The following is a 26,705-nucleotide window of genomic DNA, read 5'->3' as shown; positions in this document are numbered from 1 at the left end:
ATGTTTTATTCTTAAATGTTATTTAACCTAATAAAAATATCATTTATGTAACTAATTTGCTGGTTCATCAAGGAAATTCTGGTTTTTGTTTCATTTTTGCTGACAAATTTGACAGACTTTTATGAGTCATCTTGTTCTTCAGATTCCATATCAGGTACTACCGCATTCATTTGGCAATGGTATTTGCTGTTAAGGAAATTAATAAGGCACCCAACATCTTGCCAAATATTTCTCTTGGATTTATAATGTACGACTCTTGCTACAATGAAGTCAGATCACTTCTGGGACTCATGTGGCTTTTGTCAGGGAGACTAGAAACAGTGCCAAATTATAACTGCCATGAGAAAACCATGCCAGAAACCATTGTTGGTGACATGCCATCCAAGTCCTCAATGCCCATTGCTAGAATCCTAGGTCTCTACCGGTACCCACAGGTAAGGCATTTAGTGTTTGACTAACCTATGCATTTTTCTACTTCTCCCTGTCTCATAACTTCATTCATTTTACTCATTCAGGGGCAGATTTTAAAAAAGTATGCGCGCGCGTATTTTTGTTCGCGCAACCAGCGCAAACAAAAGTACACCAGATTTTAAAAGATACGTGCGTACCCATGCGTATCGTTTAAAATCCGGGGTCGGCGTGCACAAGGCTGTACAAAATCGGCAGTCTGTGTGCGCCGAGCCACGCAGTCTGTCTCCGTTCCCTCCGAGGCCACTCCGAAATCGGAGCGGCCTCAGAGGGAACTTTCTTTCCAGCGCCCCCCACCTTCCCTTTCCTTCCCCTAACTAACCCACCCACCGGCCCTAACTAATTCCCCCCCACCTTTATTTCAAAAGTTATGCCTGCCTGAGGCAGGTGTAACTTGTGTGCACCAGTGCGCCATGTTCTGTTCCAGGGGCTGGTCCGGAGGCCGGGTCCATGCCCCCAGAACACCCCTGGGCCGGAACCACGCCCATGGCCCCACCCCCAGAACACCACCAATGGCGCGCCGGCCGTGACACTCCCCCTGACATGCCCCCAACATGTCCCCCAGGAAAGCCCCTGGACTTACGCGCATCCCGGGGCTTGCGCGCACCACCGAGCCTATGCAACATAGGCTCGGCACGCGCAGGGGATGGAAGGGGCAGCTTTTCGGGGGTTACGCACGTATCCCTTTGAAAATCTGCCCCTCAGTGCATTGCAAATGAAAAAGGGTTGCCACTTCACTCTAGTTTTACTTAATACAAAGCATGAAGTTGTAATTCTGTTTTCCCTAAGAAAAATAAGACTTATTTCTCCTTGCATTCAGTAAAGGTACTGTAAATTATAACTGGAGCAGCCTCTTTCAGTTGAACTCTGAGAGCTGGCAAACCTAAACTGAGAACAAATTATTTACAATGTATCCATCATAGTTCTTCCAGTAAACTAACTTGTTGTATTTTTATTGATAATTGATTTTATTTTAACAAAATAGCAGTGGCAAGTGTACAATAGTTGTATGAATTAATTTGCATTTTAAATCAGCAATATTAGCCATCTTCTTCAATATTTTGGCTCGATTTTAGTGTTTACGATTCACATGTCAGTGTGATGCATATATAAATGAGTCTTTTGAAGGTCATCACAATAGCACCCCAAAGGTCATTGAAGACTTGCAATTGTAGTTGTGGATGATTTTTAAAAAGCATTTACAGAATGTAAGTGACAAAATCTTGTGAAGAGTTAAATTGAAATTAGAATGGAAAAATGGTAGCAGCAAGGAAGGCTGCGGAGGCAGAGCTCACAGTCCATCAGACAGAGGAGTGTCAGCCATTACAGAATAGTAATCTAGTAAATGACCCAAGTGGTCAACTTTATAGTAACAACTGCTGCTTCATGCTGGTTATCCAAGTTATCACTGGATACCCTTTTCTTCATTTCCTTCCTTTGTTTCTTCCATTGCCTTTTTAAATTCCATTCCATTTCATATCTTCACTACCTCTTCTTGGAGGACATTCCATTTCCATGAAGAAATATTTCCTACCATTGTTACTAAGTCTACCCCTTGCAGCTTCGTATTATGTCTGCTAGTTCTACAAATTTCCACTGGAAAATGTTTGAATCCCATGCCTAATCAATACCCTTATCATATCCCCCCTTCACTCCTGTCCTCATCCTATACGTTATCCATTGCAGACTCCACACCATTTTGGCTTCCTTTCTCTGGACCACTTTTGACCTCTCTCTATCCTTTCTGATATACGGTCTCCAGAACAGAACCATATCTTAAAAAGGATAGAGAAAGGAGAGAAGTGGTCCAGGAAAAAACAACCAAAATGGTGTGGGGTCCACATGGGAATATTTATAAGATGAAACTGAAGGACCTAAATAGTGACACACAAATACCAGACCAGGTTCCAGATTCAGGGTGGGTGGGTGTCCATCAGCTAACAAGTAGCAATGTTATCATTATCAATAGTCTAGTTAGAAGGGGCTGTTAAACATGAGGAGGGGGGTGGAACAGGATAAAATCTCATGGTTCTGTAGCCCAGTTCTTTTTTTTTTTTTAATTCTTTATTTATCAATGTATTGATTTACAAAAACAAACATTTTTGCAAAAGGAAATACATGGAAATCCAACGGAAAAGAGAGAAAGAAAAACATTTCTCCCATTAGTTTATAATCTACATTATCTATCTTTTCCATTTTAACCAAAATTATTAACGGAGGACTGCCAGAAATTTAAAGAGAGAATGATAGTGTTAAATAAAAATCAAGGCAATACTTAACTCGCTACCCAGCAAATTAACTTATAAGTTTCAGGGAGTAGATGTGACTAGTTTTCTCAAATCGATAAATACTTTCAATTGCTCTGGGGTAAAAAATATAAAATTTTCACCCCCTTTCCTTAGCACACATTTGCACAGAAACTTTAATAGAAAAGAAAAACCTAAACCAATTTCTTGGCGCAGGGTTAGGAAACCCCTACGTCTAATTTGTGTCGATGAAGCCAGGTCGGGGTAAGTCTTAATATTGGCATTCATAAATGTTACAGGAAAACTTCTGAAATATTTTCTCATAATTGTTTGAATATCAGTTAAATAAGTAAAGGAAACCAGGAGAGTGGCTCTTTCTAGAACTTCTATGGCCAAAATTTCAAGAATTTCAGTTAAGATTCTCCTGCCACTTTTGTCCAGATGATGCTACTGTAGACTTTGGCAGGAAATAGCATTTGTATTAATAGACGGGATGTCTTCTTGGGTAAAACCCAGTATCTCCACCATAAACCTTTTCAAGGTTATATAGGGGATTTCACCAATAATTCTGGGGAAATTTAATATTTGTAAATTAAGTTGCTTGGTTTTATTCTCCAAAGTCTCTATCCTTTTCGCCAGAGATTCTCTATCTCTAACTGTAGCCACTTTAAAGTTCAAAGTCCCGGATTCCTTTTCCACTAAAGTTGCAACTTTTGTTGCTAACTGATTTAATGGACTTTGCATTTGTAGAGAAACCTGAGTATTCTGCTGCATGGAATGCTCTAATCTTGTATTGAAGCTGTTAAGAGTGCCAGCAAAGCCACTAAATCCCACAAAGCGGCAAGAGTAAAAACTTGAGGGCATTCAGGAATTACTAGGGGTTGAAACTCTAGTACTCCCACCATGGGGGTTAGCAGGGATCCCTCCATGAGGTTGTTCCCTGTCGCCCCTGGTTCCAGCCTTGTAACTGTTGATCCAGCATTTGGAATCACCAGAATTACCGCCAAAGATTGTCCTGCTTCCACCGAAGCTGCGGTCAGCGTTGTTCTCTCTGCTAACAATCCGGAAGAGGTTCCCTCACACAGCTGTTCGGGCAGCAACTCTTCCCCCGCCCTCTGCGTCGGTGCTTGCCTCAGGTCGGGGCTCAAAGACAACTTCTCCACCGGCACAGGTGAAGTTCTCTTTCCACCTGGCACATCAGGATCCTCATTTCCTTGTTCCTTTGCTATCGAGCTGAGGAAGTTAGTGATCTCTTGCTGCACTGTTGATGAAGATAGGGACGCTGACCAAGATAGGGACGTAAACCCAAATTTTCCCTTTTCTTTTCAAGGACATTCTTTTATTAGGAAAATATATTTTTCGACGAGCTTCAAGGATCACTGCTCACCCTTAGACTCAGCATGCCGCCATCTTGGGAGTCCATTGCTGTAGCCCAGTTCTAATTGAAATAGAAGCTGAAAGAAACATGTAGAAACAGCTGGGTCCAAAAAAGGAAAGTGAAGAAGGGAATGGTTCATGTCTTTGTTGTTGTTTCAACTGTCAAGTGATTTGTTCAGACAGCTAGGGAGCTGAATCACTAACATCCACTGTCAGAATAAATGGTAAACTGCAAGACTGAATTAATGTTGGTAGAAAAATGCACTAACGGGGCATAAGCATGCATGTACATGCCAATTATAACATAATTAACATATTATCACCCTAATCACCAAGAATCACTAAACTTACTGATGCCACTGGCCCCTGGTTAATTTAACATCAGCTCCAATGTAGCTGGTTAATTTTAACATCAGCATTTACTGTAGGTGAGCATGCCAGCCGAGTTAGATATTTTTCCTAAATTTTAAAAGTGGATTTATAAGCATAAGTCGTCTTTGAGAAAACCTGTGAGTGGTCCTAGTTCATGCATTGACATACACACACTAAGCTACACCTTCTCCCTAAGGGCCTGATTTTAAAAAGGCATTTTCATGTTTACAGGTGAATTTTCAAAGGAGTTACTCGCATAAATGTAACATACTATCATAGCAATTTTCAAAAGCCATTTAACTGAGATAAATTGTTATGCTTGTCAGTCGCAGATGGCTGCAACCGCGAGTACTCACTGCTTGCCCTACGCTACTGCCCTCCCGGGTCTGCTTGCTGCACAGGCCTGCCTACACCACCACGTTCCTCGGGCCTACTCATGGCAGCATGGATGCCACTACTTCCTACTCTGATGTCGGGCCTTCCTAGGCGCGCACGTCACAGGTCCCACCTTTGAAGCTGCTTCGGCGGGAACCTTGGGGGCATCCCTGTATGATGATGTCATCGGACTCCTGTATTTAAGTTCCACCTTCGCCCCCAGGAAGCCATCTTGGCAACAAGTTCCATACGAGTCCTCTACATTTGCCTCTAGTTCCTGAGATGCCGCTCCCTGCCTGGCTCTTGGACCCTGTCTGGCACCTGCTCCTCGGGGGTCAGTGTGTGCTCCTATGGGAACTTGCTCCCCTGGCCTACCCCGCACCTCGGGCTGGCCCTGCGCCTCTTGGGTCCTATCCAGCTACCAGCATTACCACTCGGGTCTCCCTCGGAACTACTGCTGCAACTAGAGAGTCTCTCGGCTGGCCTTCCCCGCTCCTCAGGGTTGCGCCTGTGCTCATCAAGACTGCCCACGCTCTCCCATGCCTCGGGTTGTGCTCACCATTTTAGAGACTACCTTGAGCTCCCCCACTCCACAGGGTCTGCTTCGGGGTGTACTACCACTGCCAGCTGTCTCGCTCTTCGGGCCTGCTTCTCTACTACTCAGCCGGCTCTCCTCCATCTCTGGGTACCTGTCTACATAAGCTGCGGAGATCGGGCTCAGGCTTCTCTGCCTGCTGGGTTGGCCTGTGCTCTCCTGTCTATGCCCACTATGCTGCAGCTCCACCCCTCAGGGCTGTCCTACTGGAGAATCTCCTGCATGGCTATTCCTGCGCCCACTGCTCCGCGGTCTGCCTGGCACCTCTCTCTCTCTTCAGGCTCCCACTCCAAGCACTGTGTACCGGGGTCACCTCCTGGTCTCTGGGGATATCCCCACTACTGTGCCCAGAACTTCCCGCTATATCTTGCCTCGTGATGGTGCGGCCTGTGGGGCTCCTCCCCATGGGCTGTATCAACTTGCACCTCAGGCCAAGGGTCCACATACACACCAATCATAACATAAATCCTATGGACAATTCAAAGGCATATATTGTAGCAATTTTCAAAATCCCACTTGCAAGAGAAAAGTGCATTCAGAAGTTTAAAACCCAGTTTTAAGTGTGTAAATGGTTTTGAAAATCAGGCCCAATGCATGTATATGTTTTTTTTTACCTCAAGTAAATGCACTTTATTCAAGTAAATGGCTTTTGAAAATTGCTATAATAGTATGTTACATTTGCATGCATAACGCTCCTTTGAAAATTTGCTCTAGTAGTTGTCACTTTGTACATGCATACCTTTGAAAATTGAAAGTATGAGCATAAATGCTTTTCTACCCCAGTTCCATTCCCTGAAATACCTACCATGAGTGTGAGTACTTATATAATTGTGTTTTGCATATGCTTTCACATGCACAAACCCTGTGTGGTTTTCAAAGCAACACTTACATGCATAAAGTAAGGTTTTATGAGAGTAGGTCACTTTGAAAATCAACTCTAAAAGTTTTCAAAGGAGGTGAAAGGATTAAGACAGTCATGTTCAAAGGCCTTTCTGTAGGTAAAACAGTGCTTTCCTACAAAAATGCAAAAGTATATGCATACAATTCATTTTCAGAAGTATGTTCTTTAATCTTCCAAAACATATGCACAATTGGCAGGTGTAATTGTGTGTGGGTAGTTTTTGTGAGATAATTTTGAAAGGGAATTTATGTGCAACCGTTTCCTTTGAAAATTGATGTAACCTACATTGGAATAATTTTCAAAGGAGTTAGGGGTGAAAATATAACATACTACCATAACAATTTTCAAAAGCCATTTACTCAAGTAAATTTCACTTACTTGAGTAAATCCTAAAGAGAATTCAATGGTTAATATTTGAGCAATTTTCAAAAGCCCACTTACATGGTTAAAGTGCATTTACTAGGGATGTGAATCGTTTTTTGACGATTTAAAACAATTCTCAGATATATTTTAAATCGTCAAAAATCGTTGAGTCACGATACAATAGAAATTCCCCCGATTTATCGTGAAAAATCATAAATTGGGGGAGGGGGAGGGCGGGAAAAACCGGCACACCAAAAAAACCCCTAAACCCACCCCGACCCTATAAAATGAATCCCTTACCTTCCCCCACCCTCCCGAACCCCCAAAAAACTTTTTACGAGTACCTGGTGGTCCAGTGGGGGTGCGGGGACCAATCTCCCGCTCTCGGTCCATCGGTGCCATTTTGGCTGCCACTCAAAAATGGCGCCGATGGCCCGATAAAAAAAAACCACCCGACCCTTTAAAAAAGACCCCTTAGCTTCCCCCACCCTCCTGATCCCCCCAAAACATACCTGGTGGTCTAGTGGTGGTCCCGGGAGCGTTCTCCCGTTCTCAGGCCGTCGGCTGCCACTCATAAAGATGGTGCCAATGGCCCTTTGCCCTTACCATATGACAGGATATCTGTGCCATTGGCCGGCCCCTGCCACATGGTAGGAGCACTGGCTGGCCGGCGTCATCTTTAAAGATGGCCACCGCCTTCGTAAAGATGGCCGCCGCCATATTTAAAGATGGCCACCACCGTATTTAAAGATAGCCGCCACCATCGTAAAGATGGTGCCGGCCATCCAGTGCTCCTGCCATGTGACAGGAGCCGGCCAATGGCACGGATACCCTGTCATATGGTAAGGGCAAAGGGCCATCGGCGCCATCTTTATGAGTGGCAGCCGACGGCCTGAGAACGGGAGATCGCTCCCGGGACCACCACTAGACCACCAGGTATGTTTTGGGGGGCTCGGGAGGGTGGGGGAAGCTAAGGGGTCGTTTTTAAAGGGTAGGGTGTTTTGTTTTTTTATCAGGCCATCGGCGCCATTTTTGAGTGGCAGCCAAAATAGCGCCAATGGCCCGAGAGCAGGAGATCGGTCCCCGCGCCCCCACTGGACCACCAGGTAATCGTAAAAAGTTTTGGGGGGGTTCGGGAGGGTGGGGGAAGGTAAGGGGTTAATTTTAAAAGGTCGGGCCTCACTACAAAAAAAATAACGATGTGAATCGGAACCAATTCCGATTCACATCACCCACAATCAGATTTTTTCCCCCCGCTAGCCGAACCCGATCGTTAAGACGATCTGGCATACGATTCACATCTCTAGCATTTACTCATGTAAAACCTTATTTTACTTAAGAAAATGCTTTTTAAAATCAGGCCCTTTGTGTGTATTTGATTGGACATGTATGCAAAATTACATAGAAACATATAGAAACATAGAAATGACGGCAGAAGAAGACCAAATGGCCCATCCAGTCTGCCCAGAAAGCTTCACACATTTTTTCTCTCATACTTATCTGTTTCTCTTAGCTCTTGGTTCTATTTCCCTTCCACCCCCAGTTTTAATGTAGAGAGCAGTGATGGAGCTGCATCCAAGTGAAATATCTAGCTTGATTAGTTCGGGGTAGTAGCCGCCGCAATAAGCAAGCTACACCCATGCTTATTTGTTTTACCCAGCCTATGTTATACAGCCCTTATTGGTTGTTTTTCTTCTCCCCTGCCGTTGAAGCAGGGAGCTATGCTGGATACGCGTGAAGTATCAGTCTTCTCCCATGCTGTTGAAGCAGAGAGCCATGCTGGATGTGCATGGAAAGTGAAGTATCAGGCACATTTGGTTTGGGGTAGTAACCGCCGTAACAAGCCAGCTACTCCCCGTTTTGTGAGTGCGAACCCTCATTTTCTCCCCTGCTGTTGAAGCAGAGAGCTCTGCTGGATGTGTGAAGTATCGGTTTTTCTTCTCCCCTGCCGTTGAATCAGAGAACTATGCTGTATATGCATTGAAAGTGAAGTATCAGACTTATTTGATTTGGGGTAGTAACCGCCGTAACTGCTTGAATGTTTTACTTTCACCATAATACTGACCATTTTTCTTGCTTGTCTCATGCATTACGTATCTCCTTTGCTCTTCACAGGTTAGCTATGCCTCAGCTCATCACCTCTTGAGTGATAAAACTCAGTTCCCTTCTTTTCTTAGGACAATCGCCAATGCCAATTTTGAGGTCACTGCTATGGCTCGATTGGTGGCATATTTCAACTGGACCTGGGTAGGAGTAATAACCTCTGATAATGACTTGGGAAGGGCAGGCAGTCAGCTCTTAACCAAGGAAATTGAAAAGAATGGAGGTTGTGTTGCTTTCCGGGAAACTCTACCTGTGCATAACTCACACGAAGAAGTTTCTCGTATTGTGCAAGTGATACAAAAGTCAACAGCCACAGTGATTGTGGTTTATACCACCATGGAGAATTTAATCCCTTTGATGGAAGAGGCTTCATCTTGGGATGTGACAGATAAAATTTGGCTGGGCAGTTCCAGCTGGTCCATTGATTCAGACTTTCCCAGGAAAGATATCTTAAAGACTTTAAATGGCAGCTTGGGAGTAGCACCTCAGAGAGGCCAGATACCTGGGTTTAAGGAGTTCCTTCAAAGCATCCACCCTTCCACTTCTCCAGAGGATGTCTTTATCACACAGTTCTGGGAGACTGCATTTGGCTGTAAATGGCTGGATGATAAAACTAGAGGAAATGCTTCAGAAGATGGTATTCCACTTTGCACAGGAAATGAGAGACTGACCAGTATTGAGAACTCAATATATGATGTGTACAACTTCCGATACTCATACAAGGTATCTAATGCTGTGTATGCCTTGGCTCATGCTTTACATAATATGCACTCTTGTGTTCCAGGAGTGGGACCTTTCAAAAATGGATCATGTGCAAACATTCATAATTATCAACCATGGCAGGTAAGTTTGGAATTGATTTTCTCTTTAAGATACTTCCTCATACCCATATTTAGCTAATTAAAGAAAATTTAAATCTAGACAAAGAATTGCAGACTGAAATAAATAACCCTGAACTTAAACCCATGATGCTTGTTGGTAAGATATAAGAGGTGGAGGAGGAGATAGGTGTTGGATATAGTATAGGAACTTGTATATTCATCTATATAATTTGGTAGAGAATCAAAGAAGACATCAAAAAGTGATTTAGATAAGGAGTGAGAGATATCTTTCTTAGATGGGAAGCTTCTATGAAAGAGAGGTGGAATATATCCTTATCAGTGGACCAGAATAATTGAACAGGCAGGAAAGGCCAATTGGTCTTTGTCATTATCTACTTTGGTGTCCATATTCAGCAGCTATCTGACTGAGCAAGTTAGTCAACTTGGCTGAGATATTCAACAGCATGACTGCACCATTGAATATACTTGTAATCTAAAAGTAATCCAGATAAGTTTATCTGGCTAACTTTAGATGAGCTGAATAGCAGGTCTAACTTATTCAACTAATTTAGCTGGATAAAGCTAAATTCAGTCAGCCATTTGAGCAGCAAAAATGCAGCAAGAACGATAATAGCCGGGCGAACTGTAAGCAAATTTTTGCGATCAGCGAATAAAGCTGACCATTTCAAAGCGCTAAGCTAATTTAAGCCGATTTTCAGCAGCATATGATCAAGCTCTCCTGAAGCTCCCTGAAGAAGGAGTTTTAATGCGATGGAGAAGGTACAGAGAAGGGCTACCAAAATGATAAGGGGAATGGAACAACTCCCCTATGAGGAAAGACTAAAGAGGTTAGGACTTTTCAGCTTGGAGAAGAGACGACTGAGGGGGGATATGATAGAGGTGTTTAAAGTCATGAGAGGTCTAGAATAGAGATGTGAATCGTGTCCTCGATCATCTTAACGATCGATTTCGGCTGGGAGGGGGAGGGAATCGTATTGTTGCCGTTTGGGGGGGTAAAATATCGTGAAAAATCGTGAAAAATCGTAAAAAATCGAAAAAACGTAAAATCGCAAAACCGGCACATTAAAACCCCCTAAAACCCACCCCCGACCCTTTAAATTAAATCCCCCACCCTCCCGAACCCCCCCCCCAAATGACTTAAATAACCTGCGGGTCCAGCGGCGGTCCGGAACGGCAGCGGTCCGGAACGGGCTCCTGCTACTGAATCTTGTTGTCTTCGGCCGGCGCCATTTTCCAAAATGGCGCCGAAAAATGGCGGCGGCCATAGACGAACACGATTGGACGGCAGGAGGTCCTTCCGGACCCCCGCTGGACTTTTGGCAAGTCTTGTGGGGGTCAGGAGGCCCCCCCCAAGCTGGCCAAAAGTTCCTGGAGGTCCAGCGGAGGTCAGGAAGCGATTTCCCGCCGCGAATCGTTTTCGTACGGAAAATGGCGCCGGCAGGAGATCGACTGCAGGAGGTCGTTCAGCGAGGCGCCGGAACCCTCGCTGAACGACCTCCTGCAGTCGATCTCCTGCCGGCGCCATTTTCCGTACGAAAACGATTCGCGGCGGGAAATCGCTCCCTGACCCCCGCTGGACCTCCAGGAACTTTTGGCCAGCTTGGGGGGGGCCTCCTGACCCCCACAAGACTTGCCAAAAGTCCAGCGGGGGTCCGGAAGGACCTCCTGCCATCCAATCGTGTTCGTCTATGGCCACCGCCATTTTTCGGCGCCATTTTGGAAAATGGCGCCGGCCGAAGACAACAAGATTCAGTAGCAGGAGCCCGTTCCGGACCGCTGCCGTTCCGGACCGCCGCTGGACCCGCAGGTTATTTAAGTCATTTGGGGGGGGGGGGGTTCGGGAGGGTGGGGGATTTAATTTAAAGGGTCGGGGGTGGGTTTTAGGGGGTTTTAGTGTGCCGGCTCACGATTCTAACGATTTATAACGATAAATCGTTAGAATCTCTATTGTATTGTGTTCCATAATGGTTTAAGACGATATTAAAATTATCGGACGATAATTTTAATCGTCCTAAAACGATTCACATCCCTAGTCTAGAACGGGTAGATGTGAATCGGTTATTTACTCTTTCGGATAGTAGAAAGACTAGGGGGCACTCCATGAAGTTAGCATGGGGCACATTTAAAACTAATCGGAGAAAGTTCTTTTTTACTCAACGCACAATTAAACTCTGGAATTTGTTGCCAGAGGATGTGGTTAGTGCAGTTAGTTTAGCTGTGTTTAAAAAAGGATTGGATAAGTTATTGGAGGAGAAGTCCATTACCTGCTATTAAGTTCACGTAGAGAATAGCCACTGCCATTAGCAATGGTTACATGGAATAGACTTAGTTTTTGGGTACTTGCCAGGTTCTTATGGCCTGGATTGGCCACTGTTGGAAACAGGATGCTGGGCTTGATGGACCCTTGGTCTGACCCAGTATGGCATTTTCTTATGTTCTTATGTTCTTATGAAACCCTGCAGTGTCGGAGGACCAATTTCAGGATCAGACTATAAAGATAATTGCACAGTACTATATAAGCTTTAATTGTGCACACTTTGAAAACTGATAGCCACAGTTATGACAAGGACACTGTGACCAATGATTACAAAAGTTGTAGTGCTTTAAGGCTACACTAATAAGCCAATAGCACTGAAAGATACCAAGGTCCTTGCCTTTCAAGACTTACCCATAAAGTCTGAATGCATTGGAGGTATTATATGAGGTCACTTTAAATCTTGATTAAAAGATATGATTAGAGTTATTATATGAGCAGAATATTTTTTTATGTTAAAGCTGAATATCGGCATGTTTTCTGCTGGGGGGTCATTTATTAAGCCACGGTGATTTTACTGGAGGGAAATATATTCTAGGGCTTACAAAGTGGAGGTACTCTGCACTGCTGCTTTATAAATCATTTGGTATTTTCTTCAGTGGTAAAATACTGCCAGGGAAAAATAATGCAGCATTAAAAGAGCCCTAGATTTTGCACAATGGCTGCCCCGGGACTGGAGGGGGGGGGGGGGGGGGGGGGCATCATGTCTTACAGGGGTCAATCAGCACCAACAAGAATCCCCTGATGTGTAAATGATCACGACGGTCCTCATAGACCTTCTGTCCCACCCTCCCCCCGCAGCTCCTGAAAGTGGCCTTAGTGTACAAAAAAAGGGGATTTTAATTTTACAGCTCTGGGCAGACACCTTCCCAACCCCCAAACTCTCCCTGTAAACTTTAAAATCACCCCTTAGAGGTTGAGTCACTCACCCTACCCCTCTCTCCAGATCCCCCCTCCACTGTACCTACAGCAAGAGTCCTGGTGATGTAGCGGGGGTGTGGAGAAACCTCTGGCATTGGGCCTGGCGGTGATCAGTTTTCCAAATAGCACCAGCCAGCTGTACCCTGCCTTTTCTCATCATGTGATAGCACCAGTCAGCTGTACCCTGCCTTTTCCCCATCTTGTGATAGCACCAGCCAGCTGTACCGTGCCTTTTCCCCATCGTGTGATAGCACCAGCCAGCTGTACCCTGCCTTTTCCCCATCGTGTGATAGCACCAGCCAGCTGTACCCTGCCTTTTCCCCATCGTGTGATAGCACCAGCCAGCTGTACCCTGCCTTTTCCCCATCGTGTGATAGCAGCAGCCAGCTGTACCATACCTTTTCCCCATCGTGTGATAGCACCAGCCAGCTGTACCCTGCCTTTTTCCCATCATGTGATAGCACCAGCCAGCACCTTTTTTTGATAAAATGGCCAGGCCCAGAGCATAGAAGGTGCACTCTGGCTCCTGCTTCTTTTTTAAGTGCAGGGGCCTTGGGAGGGAGGGTTAGGGTGGGTGGTTCTGCCTCGGGGGGTTGGGGCGGAAACTGACCAGAGTTATACATTTAAAAAAATATATTTTTTTTTACACTACAGCCACCTCTAAGGTAAGTGTGTTGGGACAGGGAGTCTAGCGATGACCCCTAATAGAGGTTAATGAGGCCTAATTGTCCCCTTTAAGACAAAGCTCGGGAGGTATCAGGATGTGTGTTACTGTGCTGAGGCTCCAGGGGAAGTTAGCTACAACTCTTGACATATAGCTAATTTCACCACAAAATACCGTCATTTGCAATTTTTAAGGAAAGCTTCATTATTTGATGTGCAAATTTTAGGGTAGTAATGATCTGATTAGTAAGCACTTGCTAATGAGCTCATTATCATATATTTGGTAGCTGAATAATATTTGATGTTTTACTTTGTATTATCACTGGGTTAGGCCATTTACCATATGGTAAATAACCTAAAACTCTTTAATAAATGAAGCCCTACAGGATCATTTGATCATTTGATCCTGTAGGGCTTCATTTATTAAAGAGTTAATAAATATGGAGATAAAGGTGAACCAGTAGATGTAGTGTACTTGGATTTTCAGAAGGCGTTTGACAAAGTTCCTCATGAGAGGCTTCTAGGAAAAGTAAAAAGTCATGGGATAGGTGGCGATGTCCTTTCGTGGATTGCAAACTGGCTAAAAGACAGGAAACAGAGAGTAGGATTGAATGGGCAATTTTCTCAGTGGAAGGGAGGGACAGTGGAGTGCCTCAGGGATCTGTATTGAGACCCTTACTTTTCAATATATTTATAAATGATCTAGAAAGAAATGCGACAAGTGAGGTAATCAAATTTGCAGATGATACAAAATTGTTCAGAGTAGTTAAATCACAAGTAGATTGTGATAAATTGCAGGAAGACCTTGTGAGACTGGAAAATTGGGCATCAAAATGGTAGGGATGTGCAGCAGGGACGAATTTGTCTTATTCAGGATTCAGATTCGTAAGGGACCAAATCCGTTGCATCTGTTCTCGGGTGCCCCCGATCCGTTCATATGTCAAAAATGCATTTGTTCCCCCCCAAAAAACCAATCCAAACCCTTTAAAGTTATTTATCTACAACCCCCCACCCTCCTGACCCCCCAAAGACTTGCCAAAAGTACCTGGTGGTCCAGCTTAGCTCCGGGAGCGATCTCCTGCACTCGGGCTGTCGGCTGCCGGTATTCAAAATGGTGCCGATAGCCCCTGTGATATAGTAAGGGCAAAGACTATCAGTGTCATTTTGAATACCGGCAGCCCCACAGCCCGAGTGCAGGAGATCGCTCCCGGAACTCCACTGGACCACCAGGTACTTTTGGCAAGTCTTGGGGGGAGGGGGGGTCAGGAGGGTGGGGGACCAATTCGCTGGTGATCCGTTGTATTTGTGGGGGTTCACCATACATTTCGGAACCCCCACTAATACAACAAATATGGCATGTAGGTTGCGGATTCACAATACATCGAAAACAAAGGCACACCCCTACAAAATGGCAGATGAAATTTAATGTGGATAAGTGCAAGGTGATGCATATAGGAAAAAATAACCCATGCTATAGTTACACAATGTTAGGTTCCATATTAGGTGCTACTACCCAAGAAAGAACTCTAGGCATCATAGTGGATAATACATTGAAATCATCGGTTCAGTGTGCTGCGGCAGTCAAAAAAGCAAACACAATGTTGGGAATTATTAGAAAGGGAATGGTGAATAAAACGGAAAATATCATAATGCCTCTGTATCGCTCCATGGTGAGACTGCACCTTGAATACTGTGTATAATTTTGGTCGCCGAATCTCAAAAAAGATATAATTGTGATGGAGAAGGTACAGAGAAGGGCTACCAAAATGATAAGGGGAATGGAACAGCTCTCCTATGAGGAAAGACTAAAGAGGTTAGGACTTTTCAGCTTGGAGAAGAGACGGCTGAGGAGGGATATGATAGAGGTGCTTAAAATCATGAGAGGTCTAGAATAGGTAGATGTGAATTGGTTATTTACGCTTTCGGATAATAGAAAGACTAGGGGGCAATCCATGAAGTTAGCATGTGGCACATTTAAAACTAATCGGAGAAAATTCTTTTTCACTCAATGCACAATTGAACTCTGGAATTTTTTGCCAGAGGATGTGGTTAGTGCAGTTAGTATAGCTGTGTTTAAAAAGGATTTGATAAGTTTTTGGAGGAGATGTCCAATCCATTACCTGCTATTAATTAAGTTGACTTAGAAATTAGCCAATGCTATTACTAGCAATGGTAACATGGAATAGACTTAGTTTTTGGGTACTTGCCAGGTACTTGTGGCCTGGATTGGCCACTGTTGGAAACAGGATGCTGGTCTTGATGGATCTTTGGTCTGACCCAGTATGACATGTTCTTATGTTCACATTAGGGCCCTAACACATGTGATAATGCCGTAATGCGCATGCTAAATAGCACAATGTGCACTAGTATGCAAATGTTACATTTGTTATGCAAATGGGAGGGATTTAGGTGGAGTTAATGGTAATGAGAAGTTCCTAACGTGGAATTCGATAGACTAATGCATAGCAACGTGGGTTTTAAAAGCAGAAATAACTGCACCTTTTTTCTGTGCACTATGCATGCCTTTCGAGAGAGAGAGAAAACCCCTCTGTAGAGAAATCAATATGTCACTCTCTATTTATATCACTGTAAGAGGGGGCACTTTTAATTCTGTGTGGAGTTTGGGGGGTGGGGTAGATTTGAGGTAGTGGTTTCATATACACAGAAGGAGGTACAAACAGTAAAGCTGACATCACTGAAAATTTCCCAATAGGTAGAGAGTGCATTGTACAAATCAACTCCTTGTTCCTTCCATCGATTCAAACAGCAGAAAATCTTCAGTAATGTCAACTTTGCTGTTGGATAAGTAGCTCTGCCCCAGAATGCCCCATCCTGCCCCTCACTTATCTGGATAACTTTTTAGTGAGATAAAATGTTATCCAGATAAGTAGTGATCACTGAACGTGGCCAAATATTGAAGCAATGCCACTTAGCTGGTTAAGTCTGAATTTAACTGGTGCTGAATATGAGCCTCTCTGTTCTTATATTTTGCAACCTTTTCTGCTTAATGCTTGATCAATTAAAAAATGTTGCCTTTATGCATATGATTTAATTATGGACAGGAAGGCAGATTTGATTTGTACAATTGAGACATGGATTAATAATAAGTAGCCATAAGCTATTTCACAAAGTTGTCCAGTGGTGTATAATATTGCATTGCAGAATAGGATGGGGAAACAGAGTGGAGGGAAGGTCATTAGTTTTTAGGGAGTGGTGACCTGTAAAATGGGTCTTTTTGGAACCAGTTGTGATTGAGGTGTGACTATGTGACCATGGAAACATTGGAAAAGATTGCAGAAGATATAATAGCAAATCCAAAAGAGCACTAGAGCAAAAGCTGCACTCAAAGATTATAGTTCAATCACAATAAATGCAGAAAGTGTTGCATAGTCCATTTAGGTGTTCAAAATAATCTTTTTATTCATACACAAATGACAACTCCACTGTTATCATTAATGGTTTTCAAAGGGTCCGCCGACATGGACCTGTGTTTCGCTGAGGCTGTGTCGGGAGGAACAGATAACTTTTATCAATAAGGAATTGGAATGGACTTATTTTATTTGATTTTGATTGGACTGGATTTGCCTGGATCCTCATTGGATGTTTCCCTGTAAATTCTGATTGGTCCGTTGTTTTCGCTCTTTTTCTGACATTGTTTAATACCCCACTGCACTACCTGTGTATGCGCTCCCTGTCAAATAACATCAGGATATATTATGGTGTGTAAAATTTTAATTTTGAAGTTATAATGTATATCGGTCCATAGTCCATTTATTTACATAGTCCATTCTTATATTTTATTTTTAGATTTGTTGATAAAAGTTATCTGTCCCTCCTGACGCAGCCTCGGCAAAATACGGGTCCATGTCGGGGGACCCTTTGAAAAACATTGATGATAACAGTGGCGTTGTCATTTGTGTATGAATAAAAAGATTATTTTGAACACCTAAATGGACTATGCAACACTTTCTGCACTTATTGTGGTTGAACAAAGAAGATATAATAGCACAATCTTTGATTTACTTATCTCTGGGTGATGGGGGATTTCAAACTACATATTGATTTAGATTCTTTCGTAAAAGCTACCCAATTTTTGTCAATGTTAGCAGTAAATTATTTCATGTGGATAGTTAAGGGTTCAGCACATGAAAAAGGATATATCCTGGATTTGATTTTTGGACTAAATTAGCTTGGGAAGATAGGGAAATTGTAGGATGGGGAACTGAGCTTTCCTCCTGGATGCATGATTATGTAGTGAATTTTGGATTTAAATATATTATTTTAGCTCAGGTTACTCATCCTTTGCAAGTTAGATGGGGTTGTAAAATTGATCCTGTGCCTTCAGTTTGGTAGACCACTATTTTTCTTGATAGAGATATGGAGCTGGGATTGAGAGGACAGGCACTAAAATGGTTATCTTCCTATTGCAAGGTAGAATTCAAATTGTGGATTTCCAGGGAGTTAATTCTGTTTTTAAAGATGTTTCCCAAGGGGTTCCACAAGGGTTGTCCCTATCCCCATTACTTTTTAAATTCTTTATAAGAACAGAATAACAAACAATAATGAAAGGAAACAATGACAACCAAGCTTGAAAAAATCTGTACAATCAGAGGAGTCCAAAGAATTATAATAAGGCAAAATAGAGAAACATTTTCCTGAAATTCAGGGATAGACAACATAGTGATTAAATAAAATCAAGATATTTATGTATTGGCTCCCAGGATTTAGATACCATAGCATCCCTCGCTTGCCTTTCTGTGCCCTCTCTCTCTGGGCTTCTCACAGAAAGTGTTTTGGGGATCCTGGTAGTGTTTGGACACTCTCAGGGTCTTCGACTGGACCACCTGCAGTACCATCCTCTGGAAAATTAGAGTTCATCCAACTGACCATTCTGTAGTGTTCCTTCCTGGGCACTCTGTGCCGCCACTTCCTGACAAGGCCATAAAGCTCCACTCCAAATAGAAGCTGATGACAGACCAGCATGCTTTATTGCTCTTGTAAGGCTCTCTTGTAACCTTATATCCCTTTCCTGGAGATTCTGGCCTGCCAGCTTCCTTCAGTCATGCTCTCAGACTGCTGCATTCTGGTGCTGTAATAACCTGCAGATATTCTCATGGTTGAACATCTTCCCTGCAGAGTGGCTTGCTTGCTGGAAGAGGGCCCCATCCTGTTTCTGTTCACCACACTCATAGTCCCCTCTGGCAGTTTTTCCAGGGTCATACCCTGTTTAGCACAGCTCTACTGCATCTGTGTTCCTTCCAATTTTTTTTTTCAAGGCAATTAAAACAAAAATGTCCTGCATAACCAGCATTAACTAAATCAATTTTAATTCCATTGCTAACTCCAGCCAGGCTTCTACAGTTATCTGGTAGGCCCCCTTTTTACAACACAGGTCCTCTTCACAACTCTTTCTGTACTCCAAATAGACATGTTCTTGGAGGCTGGCTTTTATTTTCTGTGCAAAGCTTTAGAAAAAAATCCATGCATTACACTATATTTGGGAACGAGCAGTGATTCCCACAGGCCTGGAGGCAGAAATTCAGTCTAACTCCAACCTTTCTTAAAACATGAACTTATTCTCATCTTCAATCATTTACATAGCAGTAAACCATCTTTACCTTTGGACATTGTACTCTCTCTATTCACAATTGTGCTGCTTCATCTCAGCTCATTGCTTTACCAGTGTTACATACAGGAGCTGCCTTCCTCCTGGAGACCTATGCCTGGTCTTGTTATCCCCTCCTGGATTCCAGATCTTATTGCCCAGTCTATGATTAGGCTCTCTGAGCCCCACCTGGAAAGCAGGATCAGGCCCATAGAGCATAGTCTCCTTAGTGGATTTAAGGTGGACCAGGCATCTAGCCTAGTCCTGCATAGGAAAATTGGTGAACACTAGGAAAGCTGCCTCATTTATCCTTATCCTCATTAAAAATTGTCTTCAAAATATATGCATCTGGTTGCAGTAGAAAGGTTTGGTTTGAAATAGTAACAAAAGGGAACTATTATTTTTGCAGTTGGGTCCATGCCAAATACCATTTTTATTTATTTATTTTATTTATTTGGATATTTTTATATACTGTTGTTTGGTACTGGCCTTCACAATGGTTTACAATATTAACAATAATACAGATAACATATTTATGTATAATAAATGAATAAATGGCGGGGTACAACTGTGGTCAGTTCAGATGGTTACAACAAGAGTATTTTGGAGGTTTCTAAGTTTCAGAAATGGGAGTTATACGGTAAAACAGACAATAAATAATAGTACTAAAGAAGTGTAAATTCCTCTTGAATGACAATACATGGGAATGGTTTGGAAAGGGAAAGAGAGAAAGGATTACTTAGGAGTTTAGAACTTTAGAACTTATTTACAAACTTATTTACAAAGTACAAGGGGTTGCAACTGTAGAGTGTGAAGGGAGGTAAATGTGTTGTTGTTTTTTAGCCAATGTTCCAACAAACTTATATAAAGTTTGTTGGAACAGTCGGGTTTTGAGGTGTTTTTAAAATAGTTTTATATTGCTCTGGAGTCTTAGTGGTTTGGGGAGTGTATTCCATAGGTTCGGGCCAGCCAGTGAGATCATTCTCTCCCATACCATATTGAGTTTGGCTGTTGAGACTTTGGGGATGGCTAATAAGGCCTTATTAGCTGATCTCATGTTCCGTCGTGGTGTATGTAGGTGGGACGATAATTATTAAGCTCTGTGGGATCTAGGTTCTTTTTTTTTTTAAATGGGTTTAATTATAGAGATTTTTAGGCAGTCAGGCAATGAGCCTTCTTCCAACGATTTGTTTATGATATTTCTGATTACTGGGGTGATGGTATGGGATATTTCTTTTAGGGTGTGAATTGGGATTGGCGGGGTTTAGGGATTTAATTAGCCCATCTCTTTCTGTGGTCGAGACATAATTGAAGGTGGATCATGGGCTTACTTATTTCGTGAATAGAGTTTTGTTTTGGATGATCAGTTGTTGCTACAGGCACAGGAAGTGACATTTTTAGGGGTTAGGCTTGATGCTTGTTTAAACTTGGACAGACAAATCTTGGCTGTGGCAAAGAGGGAATTCCTAGGTTTAAATTTGTGAGGCAGCTGAAAACCTTTTTGAATATGGATGCTTTGAAGAAGGTCACTTAATCCTTAGTCATGTCCAAGTTTCACCTTTGCAATGCACTCTGAGGCTTCCAACTAAAGCTTTCATAGATTGCAGATTATACAGAATGCAGTTGCATGACAGTAAAATAATAATAGAAATAAAATCTACCATGAAACAAAAGGCCAAAAACTATTATGCATATATATGTACAAAGTCCTTATTCATGTCATGGTATGTCAGTTATTGGGCTACAGTGGAGTTTGTACTGTCCAGCTCATGAGGCATGGCTGGGCCCATGCTAGCAGCAGGCAGATGTGTTACTGAGTGGACTGCAAGAAAGGCTTCACCAATACCAGTCTTTACCCCAGGGGTTTGAGCCTTTAGGTTTTGAGATAGGCAGGGCTTAGGAGAATATCCACATCTAGATGAGTGATCCAAGGGTCAGGGCAGGCAGCAGACATACATAATCCATATCCAAGTGGAGGGTGAAGTCATGAGGCAGTCAGAGTCAGTATCCAAGCTGAGGGTTACGCCAGGAGATGACCAGACAGAGTGATATTCAAGTGAAGGTCCAAGTCAGTAGCAAGAGGACAGTTGGAGGGAACAAATAAGATAGGAATCTGAGCAGATCAAGTCAAAAGCTGGAACAAAGTAGAGGAGCAAGGCAAGGGACTGGACAAGGCATATGAGAAAGTAATTGGACAAGGACATGAAAGCCTGCTAGAAGCAGGAAGGCCTGTTGCTGAGGTGAAGTCCCAAATGGCTGATGTGTCTGATGTCATCTGGGAGGGCTGCTGGACGGCTGCTCCTATGGAGCCTACAGGATTGATTAGTGCATGCTTAAGAAGCAAATGGCTGTATGGGGATCCCGGCAGCATGGTGGCATTCTGTGGTATATGAGAGCTTACTGCAGAGTTGTTGCTGAGGGTTACAGTACCCCCCTCTTCTAAACTACCTTCCTAAGCCTTTTGACTTGGGCTTATCGAGAAAGAGGCATTGGAATCTCCTGTTGAGTTTTGGAGCTTGTAGGTTTTTGGCAGTTTCCCACATGATTTCCTCTGGACAATACCCCATCCAAGAGTTTAGATAATGGAGTTTTCTTGGCATCCAGAATTTCTTGACCTTCATCTTCTTTATCTGGATTTATTGGTACAAGTATCGGGGCAGGAACCCACCATGATTCCCAAGAAAGTACCAGATCTTTCAGTAGGGATACATGGAAGGAGTTGTGTGTCCGTAAGGTGGGAGGTAACTTGAGCTATATGTGACAGGTTCCAGTTGGTAGAATATTAAGAAAAGCCCAAAGAAGTGAGGAGAGAACTTCACTGGGAGTCTTTAAGTGGAGATTCTGATTGCTGAGCCAGACCTTTTCCCCTGGCTTAAATTGAGGTGCAGGATGGCATTTTGTATCAGCTCCCTTCTTCTATCATTCTGCTGCCTTGATAAGTAGTTGACAACTTCCCTGCTATGCCTTACAAAGGTTCTGAGCAATGTTTTCTGCCACTGGGCAAGGTGCAGTCAGTCACATGGGAAAATGTGTCTTGGAATGCCTCCCATACATGATAGTGAATGAATATGAGTCCATGAATTCACTACTGTGGTTATTGTGGCAGAACTCTGCCTGTGGCACCAGGGAAACCCAATTATTTTGGTGTTAATTCATGTACACATGTAGAAATTATTTTAAGATTTGATTAATCCTCTTGGTCTGTCCATTCAACTAAGGATGGCAGAAGAAAAGTCAAGGGTGGTGTTAAATATTTGGCACACATTCTTCCAGAACTTGAATATGAAATTAACTCAATATTTAAAAGAGGTTTGTAAGGAAATGTGCTTGTTTATGTATTTATTTATTTATTTCATAATTTTTCTATACCGATGTTGGTGAGTACCTTCACACTGGTTTACAATATTCCTTAAAATAACGTAAAAGAGAGTGCATAAAAGAAAAAAACAACCCATAAAATACAATATTTCATAAAAAACAAAATATATTAAAAGTTTAAACCGTTCATAATAACTAAAATTTCCAACATAAAATGGGGGAGGGGAGAACTTGCAAGAGGCCCTGTAAATAGTCTTCCCTTGTAGAACAGATAAGCCAGACACATATGTTACCTGATCATAAAAGTCCATCATCTCTGCATCAAGTGCAGAGAAATATAGGCCAAATGTCAATACTGCTTAAGTCAGATAATTCTATTTGTCAGCATATACAATAGTGAAAATTTGGGACTCGCTCCATAGAAGCAGCATATGTGGAGGGAGATACCCCCATGGAGAGGGTATACAGACCCCAAACAGGCAGCAAGTCATCAGCAGGTTCATGTTCAATAAAGAAACTATTGTATACCTCTGCCAGAAATTGGAGGGGGATCTGCTCTCTTCCACACAGGGAGGCCATGCTTTTCCAGCCCACTTCAAAGTCACCATAGCCCTTGCCTTTTTGAAAATTAGTATCTTCCAGACCTCTTTTGGGGATCACAGGTGGAAAAAAAAAGTCAATAGTCACCTCCCTTTGGGTTGATCAGGCTCTGGGTACTTTCCTCAGGAGAACTAATAAATATATTTCTTTACCCAATAACAAACAACTGCAAACAATGATAGAGTTTTATGACATTGCTCATTTTCCATCAATTTGGAGGGGGGGGGGGGCAATAGATTGCACACACGTGGTAATCAGTCCCCTTTCTGGGAATGAGACCAGCTTCCATAACCACAAGGGGTTCTACATTTGAGGGTGAAGGCCCACATCCACACACCCAAAATGTTGTGTGGGCTGCTATGAGGGGGGGGGGGGGGAGGAGTGTTGTAGACACTGAAGCAAGGAACAAGGTGCAGGCTGGGCTGGAGTTCAGGAACAAGCTTCAGGCTGGACTGGAGTTCAGAAACAAGGTGCCACCTGAGCTGGAGCTCTGGAATAGCGTGCAGGCTGGTGTGGACCTGGAACAACTGGAACAGACTGGAGCTGGGTGCAGTTAAGAGTGGACTGGAACACCAGAACATCAAGTGGGTAAGAGTGGAACTGAATGTAGGTAGGAGTCTACTGGAACAAATTGGAGCTGGGTGCAGGTAAGCATGGAACTGGAGCACTGGAACAGGGTGCAGGTAAGGAAGGAATTGGAATACAGGAACAGAATTCAGGCAAACATGGAACTGGATGAAGGTAAGCATGAAGCTCGAATACTGGAACAGGGACTAGGGCAAGACAGACTTGAACAAGACAGGACAAACCAGGACAAGGACTACACACAACATGAAACATAGAGTTCCTGAAGAAGATGTAGGCAAGGAGGACCCCGAGGGATATGGTAGAGAGAGACCTAGAAACAGGGAGGGCTAGACAGGAAGTCTGGATACAGGGCAGAAGGCTGGGAGGCCACAGGACAGTAACAGAATCATAAGGCTCGCATGTCACAGAGCAAACAGGGAAGAAGTGGGACAAAAGGCCCAAGGGCCACAGGAGCAAACAAGGCAGAACAGAGATCAGAAGGCCCAGATTCCACACAGGAAAACAAGGAAAGGCCTTGGAAGGCCGCAAAGTAAGAGTGGCTAAAGCAGGGAGCCGAGGAGGATTAGATGCCAAAAGCTTTTAGGAGAAGGGCAGACAGGGTGAAGTAGGACAGGAATCTGGGTGTGGTGTAGGCAGGAGAGAAGGACTTGACCAGCCAGGGTCAAAAGCTCCTTGTGGTCCCCTGGTGGCACAGAGGCTGTAAGTGATGTTGTTTCCCTGATGCACTCAGTTGGTCTGCCTAAACTCTGCAGCACTGGGAATGAATGCCACATGACGGTTCGATCCACTGTATTAAGCTGACATTTTGGTTAACAATGGAATAGCAGAGAATAAGTGCCATGCGATTTGGAGGTATCTAATATTTTATTAAGCTGACACTGTATATGAATGCCTTACAGTGAGGTTGTTTCCTCTATTCAGTGTTCTGCCAACAACTCTTAAACATCCTAAACAGCTTAAATGACTGATCAGTGGTTTTTTGAATTATAAAAGAAGAGTTTGAATTGATGGGAATTTCTGCTGTGTTATGGCATGTTCCATTGTACTTAAAGAATCATTTGGATTGTTGATTCTTCTTCACTTGGTGTTTACTGTTGAATAGAAGTGGCTTGCCAGGAGAAATTATGTTTGAACTTTAAAAGCAGTGTACAATAATATTTTCAATGTGGACCTTTTCCTACTTTTTAGCCGTTTCTATCTTTTTCTACTTTTTCTCTGTTTTATTAGGGGAGGTGTGTGTATGAGGGAAAAAGTTAACAAGAGGTCTATTTTTTTCTACTTTGTCTATGTTTGAGAGAAATAAAAGTATGCAAGGTTGCTAACTGAGGTTATAATGACGTATATTTACTGTTCTGCGAGGAACATTTGTGTATATGCATTTCTCAGAACAGTTTGGGCGGTTATTGAGATTGTATATGGCTCTTATAAAACATTGATGATCACTGGGGCTCAGTTGACATTTTACCTGGACATTAGAAATATTTTCCTATTTGTATGTAGCAGATCTAATATTGCCCCCTCCATTATAGATTCCATATTTCTGAGGAGTGCCCTTAAAAGGAAGAACCAAATCAATCATTTTCTACAGATAGAATGCTCCATTCAGCATCAGATACATTAAACAGGAGTAGCCTATTGATTTGAGCAGAGGGATATGAACCAGGGAGTCTCCAGTTCAAATACCACTGCCATTCCTTGCAACCTTTGGCAAGACCCTTTACCCAACAATAAATCATGCAATCCCCAATATTGGAACTGAAGTGCTGTGGCAGATTCTAATGTAAAAACCTGAATGACAAAAGTGCTCACAATATGTGAAAGATGCTTATTTTTATTTATTTATTTATTTATTTTATTTAGCAGTTTTTTATATACCGAGGTATAGCGGAAATCGCCTTCACTCCGGTTACATTTAAAGCATTTTAACAGTAGCTGAAACTGGTTCCGAACAGCAACTTAATCCAAAAACAATATTTACAATATAACGAGGTATATATCAGTGTTCAAATCATGAGAGGGGGGAATTGAAAAAGGGGGAAACTAGATAAGGTTTCAGTGAATCAGTGTAATAGTCATTGGAAAGATATTGCATGCCCAAAGTGGAAATGCAATGGGTGTGGTCTGTTGTCTTATCCTATGCCATCTTTGAAGGTATGGCTGAACAGCCATGATTTGAGCTCTTTTTTGAAAGATTTAATGGATTTTTGTGAGCTCAGGTGTTGAGGTAAAGAGTTCCATAATTTCGGGCCAATGATGGAGATGGCTCTGTTTCTTGTGGATGACAGTTTGGCTAGCGGTAGTGATGGCACATCAAGATGTAGTTTACTTGTTGACCTAGTCGTACGTAGTGACCTGTGTATATGTATGACATTGGCCAGGGCTGTGTTATCTGCTTTATGGGTTGCATTGTGTAGAATTGTAAGGACTTTGAGTTCTATTCTTTTTTCTACCGGAAGCCAGTGTAGATTGTTGAGCACGGGGGTAATGTGGTCTGATTTCTTTTTACCAGTCAGGACTCTGGCAGCAGCATTCTGAAGTAACAGGAGTGGTTTTAAGGCCGTTTTAGGTAGTCCTATCAGGAGAGAGTTGCAGTAGTCAAGGCTGGTGAAAATGAGGGCTTGTAAAATGGTTCTGAATTCATGGAGGTGCAGCATTGGTTTTAGGTGTTTGAGTATTTGGAGTTTATGGAAGCCTTCTTTTGTTCTTGTTACAATGTGTTTTTTGTAGTTTAGTTCACTGTCAATCCATATGCCAAGGTCTTTTACGTTATCTTTGAGTTGTAAGCAGACGTCATCAATTTGGAAGGGTGATGTGGTTATTGATCCTGAGTTTTTTCTTATGATTAAAATGCATTCGGTTTTGCTCATGTTTAAACATAATTCTAGGTTGTTTAGCATATTTCGAATTGCATCAAGGTGTGAGGCTGCTCTTGCCATTGCATCTTCTATAGTGGAAGTTATTGGAATGAGGAGTTGCATGTCATCAGCATACATGTAGAAAGTTATACCTAGGCTTGTTAGGTGTTAGCACAAAGGTAGTAGGTAAATATTAAAG

At 42.8% G+C, this 26,705-nt stretch overlaps 1 protein-coding gene across 1 annotated transcript in view; it reads left to right on the top strand.

The window, feature by feature from the left end:
* The first annotated feature begins 290 nt into the window (after positions 1-290).
* Positions 291-26,705, top strand: part of LOC115081507 (extracellular calcium-sensing receptor-like) — a 67,859-nt gene continuing 41,444 nt past the window's right edge. The window contains exons 1-2 of the mRNA XM_029585961.1: positions 291-434; positions 8,813-9,523. Coding sequence (XP_029441821.1) covers positions 291-434; positions 8,813-9,523 — 855 coding nt within the window. The remainder of the gene's footprint in view (positions 435-8,812; positions 9,524-26,705) is intronic.

The sequence above is a fragment of the Rhinatrema bivittatum genome, unplaced genomic scaffold (assembly GCF_901001135.1).
Source record: "Rhinatrema bivittatum unplaced genomic scaffold, aRhiBiv1.1, whole genome shotgun sequence".
NCBI classification, from domain to species: Eukaryota; Metazoa; Chordata; class Amphibia; order Gymnophiona; family Rhinatrematidae; genus Rhinatrema; species Rhinatrema bivittatum.
Note: the sequence above shows the minus strand (reverse complement) of the source record. Positions and strands in the feature narration are given on the sequence as shown.